The sequence below is a fragment of the Helianthus annuus genome, chromosome 6 (assembly GCF_002127325.2).
Source record: "Helianthus annuus cultivar XRQ/B chromosome 6, HanXRQr2.0-SUNRISE, whole genome shotgun sequence".
In the NCBI taxonomy this organism is placed as follows: Eukaryota; Viridiplantae; Streptophyta; class Magnoliopsida; order Asterales; family Asteraceae; genus Helianthus; species Helianthus annuus.
In genome coordinates, this window is record NC_035438.2 from 23,977,620 (window position 1) to 23,983,619 (window position 6,000).

At 37.9% G+C, this 6,000-nt stretch overlaps 1 protein-coding gene across 1 annotated transcript; it reads left to right on the forward strand.

The window, feature by feature from the left end:
• The first annotated feature begins 3,072 nt into the window (after positions 1 to 3,072).
• LOC110863851 (cell division control protein 2 homolog B-like) lies at positions 3,073 to 4,481 on the forward strand. Its single transcript, XM_022113111.1, has 3 exons — positions 3,073 to 3,857; positions 3,934 to 4,075; positions 4,162 to 4,481. The coding sequence occupies exons 1-3, from the start codon at positions 3,793 to 3,795 to the stop codon at positions 4,258 to 4,260; spliced, it is 306 nt and encodes a 101-aa protein (XP_021968803.1). The 5' UTR covers positions 3,073 to 3,792; the 3' UTR covers positions 4,261 to 4,481.
• The last annotated feature ends 1,519 nt before the right edge of the window (positions 4,482 to 6,000 follow it).

Here is a 6,000-nt window from a genome sequence, read left to right on the forward strand (position 1 = left end):
CCAATTAACTTATTTAGCTTACTTAGCTGTTAAGTTTCCTTAGCTATTAAGTTTTCTTAGCCGCTTAGTTTTCTAAACTGTTAAGTTATCTTAACCGCTAAGTTTTCTTAACCATTAAGTTTTCTTAACCGCTAAGTTTACTTAATAGCTAAGTATTCTGGTTTAGCATCCCCTGGTTATGAGTTCTAATTTCTAGATACAATGGAACTCGTATTAGCGTATTAACCCAATTCAACTTTAATGGTAATCACGAGATCAAAACCCACAACGAATGACAAAGTATAGCTGTATACCGGCAGCACTTAAACATCCGTTGGATTGGTTTCAATTGATCGGATAAAGTACCGTACCAGTGATTAGAGTTATTACCCTGATAACGGGCAGAGTTTTGGGGGTTTAGGGGATCCTGCAAAGAAACAGAGATACGAGCGGGAACACGATCGAGAAATTTGATCGAAATTGAGCAACTGAACCTGTCCCACTCTGCTTGTTATATACCCCAAACTAGCACCCCTCGCGCGTCTCGGAAGGCACCGGGGTAACCCCCGCGTGTCGCGGCAATAGTCGGCCGGGCCTAGACCTGCCACGTGTCCTAGGTAGGCTTGACACATGGCGCCTCGACGTGACACGTGTCCTCAGTCGCCTTTTTCACCCAATCACGTGTTTTTTTCTTGATTTTCGTGCTGGTGCTTATCGGGTATGTTCAGGTCTTGATCCTAAATGGTTCGGTTTTTAATTGCGAGTCTAATAAAGGTAATTTTGTACGGGTTGGTTCATCAACCGTCAGGTTTTCAAGTTTCATTGCGCACACTTCTGGTTTTGATTACGGGTTGCTTTCGGGAATAATTTTGGGGGTTGTTACATAAACCATTGAAATGTCTATCATTGACCAAGAAAAAAACAGATGCAGTACATCAAATCATTTAGTAATTCATGAAACCTATAACAAGAAATTACCAACCACCACCACTGCCATCGCCACCCCCACCATACCCACCCCCACCGCCATCAACGACGACTTCTAGATCTAGGGTTTTCAGAACTTCGTGATTTATGGTTTCACCATATCTGACAACAGCGGTGACTGTGGGATGTGATTATGGTTCTGGCAAAACTCTGGTAAGCCTCAACTCATGTGTATATCCTTTTTGGTGTAGATCGGCATACTCAAAAGGCTTGAAACGTGACCGGTGGTGTTGGGTTGCAAGTCAAAAGCAGTTGCTGCAAACTGATGATTATGAAACTGTGATGAAGGTAGAGGTGGTGGCAGCTGAGTGGTGGTGGTGGTGGCTGAGTGGTGGTGGTGTGTTTTGGGGTTTAGAGAATCTTCAAATGAAAAGATGAAGATGGGATGACACAATTTTTTTTATTAAGGAATTTATAAGTGGAGGATGAATTGACGTAAATGCCCCTCATGTCAGGGGCACATGATCACTTTTTAACCAAGTAAATGGATGAGGTTAGTGATACGGGCCAAAATGGTTAGAAAACATGACGCTGGGGTCTCAAATGTTAAAAGATTTTTTTTGGGCTGATAGGGTTAAAGTGGAACAACCACAGGGGCCAAAATCGTAATTTACTCAAAAATAAAAAACGTTTACTGTAGCTCCGATGCGACAGATGTCATATTTTAATAATATTTATAATTATAATCGTAAAATCTAGCCAAACAAACCATGCTGAAAATAGACTAAAACCTCTCAAATCATTACAAACATACAAACCTTTGTTTCTAACGTGGATCTCTAGGCTTATGATTCCATTCACGTGTGTGTATTGTCACGACCCGCCAAAATTCAGCACAAAATTTCAGCTTTCTAGAACTTTCCGAGGCCATCTAGTCGCACTTAGAGCTGCCCGGAAGGTTCCGGAACAGCCCGTATCATTCCAGCAACATGGGGGCACAATAAGGACGAAAATGCAGCAAAGAAGGGTCCAGAGAATGGTTGGAAATGCCTGGTCAAAACAGCCCTTAAAGTCTGCCATAGAATTCTCTAGAATTTCAGCAAAATATCTTGATATTTATGTAGAATTATCTAGATAGTGTTATGTAGATTTTTGTAAAGGAATGATCTAGAGATGGAACCATCTAGATCAGGTCCTAAGTAGTATAAATAGGAGTGCTACGCGTCATTTGCACTTACCCCTCATAACTCATTCATAACCCAACTTATTGTAAACACTTTGTACTTGTAACCTTGTTCAAGTAATCAAAACACCATCTTTCTTGTAGTATTGCACTACAAAAACAATCTTGTGTTCACATAAATCAAAAACCTCATACATATCATGTGTATCACGGTCACGCCTACACTGAACTAGTGGTCAATATGGCCTGCACAAAAAGTAAAGTTAATTATGAATAGGTGGGACCCCAAAGACTTCCGCTGCTATACATAACTAAACCCATCCAAAAGGCTGAACTTAGAAGTATTCTAAGTGTCGCACAAGAGTTCAAGAATAACTCCGTGACAGTAAGTACACATATTCACATAAATGCAAATCAGATTCATCAACTCCAATATAAAAACAAAACAAAAAAGTTCGTCATTGTCATTGTCGCAAGAGAAAAGAGACAATGCTAAAAGTCACATACGTAGACTACAAGAAGCATATTATAGTCATTGTCGGCTGCCTATTTCCATATAAGTGTCACGCTTCCAAAAATGCATCCATCTAATAGAACATTAATCACAACTGAACATATATGCTACTGATTCTCCATAGAACAATACATACAAGGAATCGATTTGCTTCTGAAACATATCCGAGTCATAATGGATAGCTCTTTGGTACCAGTTGGGTTGTGTTAAATATAATTAGAAAATACATTATTTCATTAGTATTTTTTAATTAAAGAAACAATTGAGGAGGTTATATGCATGAACCACTTTCATATATGCTAGGTAGAGTATAAACATTGTTATTCAATCTAGGTGGTTAAAATACTTACTCGAGAACCAGTTTCGGGTAAGCTTCATGGCACAATCTGAAGATCATGATGAGAGTGAAGATGATGAGGAGTGTGAAGGTGATGATGATGATGAGTGTGAAGGTGAAGGTGAAGATGACGACGAGTGTGAAGGTGATGATGATGAGGAGTGTGAAGGTGAATATGATGATGATGATGAGTGTGAAGGTGATCATGACGAGGAGGTTGATGCTACTGCGAAGGGTAAAGATGATAAAAGACGATCTTTCTTTCGTAAAAGCAGTTTCAAACACGCATTCACATCATCCTAGAAAAAAATAATACTTTAGTATAACCTTTAACATATAAAACTTAAATGATTAAAATTTTAATGACGTATATTACCTCGACGCTAAGATAGTAGATATGCCCAGTTTTCTCCAGAGGCACAACGCAGAGAAAAAAAAAACCAAGGCACACGCGTGATGATGTGACGAAAACTGCATAAAGTCGGAATCTGCAAATACACACAATATTATTGTAAGAAAACTTGTTAGATTTGAATTTTGTGACAAATACCAAAGTTGAGGGTCAAAAAAAGGAAAAAACCAAAGTTTAAGGGAAAAAAGAAAAGTACCACCGACCTTTCAAAATAAGAGTATATAAATAGAGCTAGTTTTTTTACACCCCCTTATTCTTATTCAAAAAATTCCGTTGATAGCCACCGCCATGAACGCTGCATGGCTCGCAATTTTCACTGTGGTACTAGCCACCTGGAAAATAACTCGGGCTCCATCTCCTCCGATGCCACCAGGACCTATCAATGACCTTTTCTTCATAAAATTAATATCATTAGCATCATCTGATATATTGTAGCGGAGATGTCTACGGGAAACGTCTTGTTTCCAGGTGGAAGTGAGTTGGATCAGCTGCAAAGCATTTATAGGTATTTCCTAAACCGAATTTGACGAATGAAATGTTATCCTAACTAGATGAGACATAATCTTACATTAAAATCGCAGGGTGCTTGGTACACCGACAGAAGAGGTGTGGCCTGGGGTTACCAGGCGAAAGATGTGGAATGAAGATGCTCCGAAGTTGCCCCCGCAGAATTTGGCATCGATTGTTCCATCATTGGGAGACGAGGGAATTGATCTTTTAGCGGTATCAATCGTATATGTAATTAATTCAAGTAAATATTTTACAATTTCTAAACGTTAGTTTGTTAACTCCGTTATTTGGTGTTTCAGAAAATGCTCACCTATGATCCGGCGAAGCGGATCTCGGCTAAAGTCGTGCTTCAACATCCCTACTTTGTTGGCTTGGAGCATGGCAGTCGTGGAACTTAAAGGTTCAAATTCAGCGGCTACCAAAAAAGATCTAGGATGCAAGGTTTGACTTTTGAAGAATTTTGGAGAAATAAATTTTGAGATGTAATTCTGTTGGTTTTATAATTTCCTATATAGGGTGTATGTTGGTGTAAACTGTGGTGTGGTGATGACTTACCTTAATTGCCAAGGGGTTTTGCCTTTTTTGGTATAAAAATACATGGTATGCTAATGAAACCAAATAGATGTATAAGAACTCTGCAATTCGAGTTAGTAAGTTGCAATCAGCTAATAACCTATTGTGGGATCATAGATACATGATAATAATATAAGGGTTCCTTAAAAGTACCTCTTAGTGAGGTGTTTTACCATCAAATGATCCCATATTTTATAGAATTTTAAAGCTCAAGGAAACTACAAGGCACAAATTGAACTTCATAACGAATACTAAACATTTGAGTTATGTTAAACATATCATATATTGAAATAAATTCTACATTCAGGGTTGCAAAATCAGTAACTTGAATTTATTTACAATGGATGGTTTTGAGTATTTATATTCCTTGCTAGGGATTAAATTGTGTGCAAGGAACATACCTTTATGGATGGCTATGCCAACCGATTAAGAATGACAAGGGATGATCATGAAAGAGTCATGGGTGTGGGAAAGGACGTAAGAGGGTGGTCGCATTAGTTGTGATCACAGTACTAAATTATCAAGAACCAAAGATATTAATTGTTGTTTTGACAATAATCATGGAGCAGATAACAATTAAAGGATGATCATAATCATCCATTGAGATGTGGTAGTCCAAAAGTTATTTATTTTATTACTTAAAGATGAGTGATAATAGTTAAATGTCTCTTTTAGTCCTTTCGGAGCGCGTTGGGCAGCTGTTTGACCTCGACGAAAATCAAGTATATGATAACGAACATCATTTCCTTTATATGGGGCAAGTTAGCCTCTAGTATTTGGGTACCCAACATCAACAACATAGTACTTATCTGTATAAATTGAACTTGTACTTCAATGCAATGGGTTAAGTAAAAATATAGCATAAAACATATATAAAATAATACTAACCACCCGTTGGACGAGGAAATTTCACCTCTGGCTTACGTAATGCTTCTAAAAAAATTCTTGTGTCATGTGCAGTGCCTTCCTATCCCGCCCATGCAAATGTAAAACACATATTAAAATCACATGCTGCCATGATATTTTGGGTTGCATATCCTTTTCTATCAATATATTTTGCTTGTTCATGCTCTCGAACCAATGCCTTAACATGTGTCCCATCAATAGCACCAATGCAATCCTATAGATACAAAAACACTAATTACTAATTCACAATACTATAGACAAAGTATTAATTCTGAAATTTGAAGAAAAAAAATAGAACACACCTTGAACATGGGGTAATACCGAGAGTTGTTTAAGAGTTGTGGAGGTACTTCATCATTGTAGTTTGCTTTAGGCATGATGATGTCCCCGCTAAGCTTAAGCACCGCTCTTAAAACACGATGGAAATGTCTATGAATAGTTTCCCCTAAATGATTGAAAATTTCTTGAGCTAGCCTATTTCCACATCCGTGTGCTAATATCAACAAAAAAATACCAACAGACTCTTCAATAGATACATTACGTGTTCCCTTTAGGTTGTAGTGCATTCTAAGATCCGAACATAAGCTCTTGAAAACATCAACATGTAACTTGAAATCTTCATAACAACGTCTAGGATGACCATTGAGTGTTTCTTGAAT

What these genes read in the sequence shown, in the direction of transcription:
- LOC110863851 (XM_022113111.1), top strand. Translation starts at nt 3,793, where the DNA reads ATGTCTACGGGAAACGTCTTGTTTCCAGGTGGAAGTGAGTTGGATCAG. An exon ending in CAGCTGCAAAGCATTTATAG is followed by an intron (nt 3,858 to 3,933) that starts GTATTTCCTAAA and finishes TTAAAATCGCAG; the next exon opens with GGTGCTTGGTACACCGACAG. An exon ending in AGGGAATTGATCTTTTAGCG is followed by an intron (nt 4,076 to 4,161) that starts GTATCAATCGTA and finishes TTGGTGTTTCAG; the next exon opens with AAAATGCTCACCTATGATCC.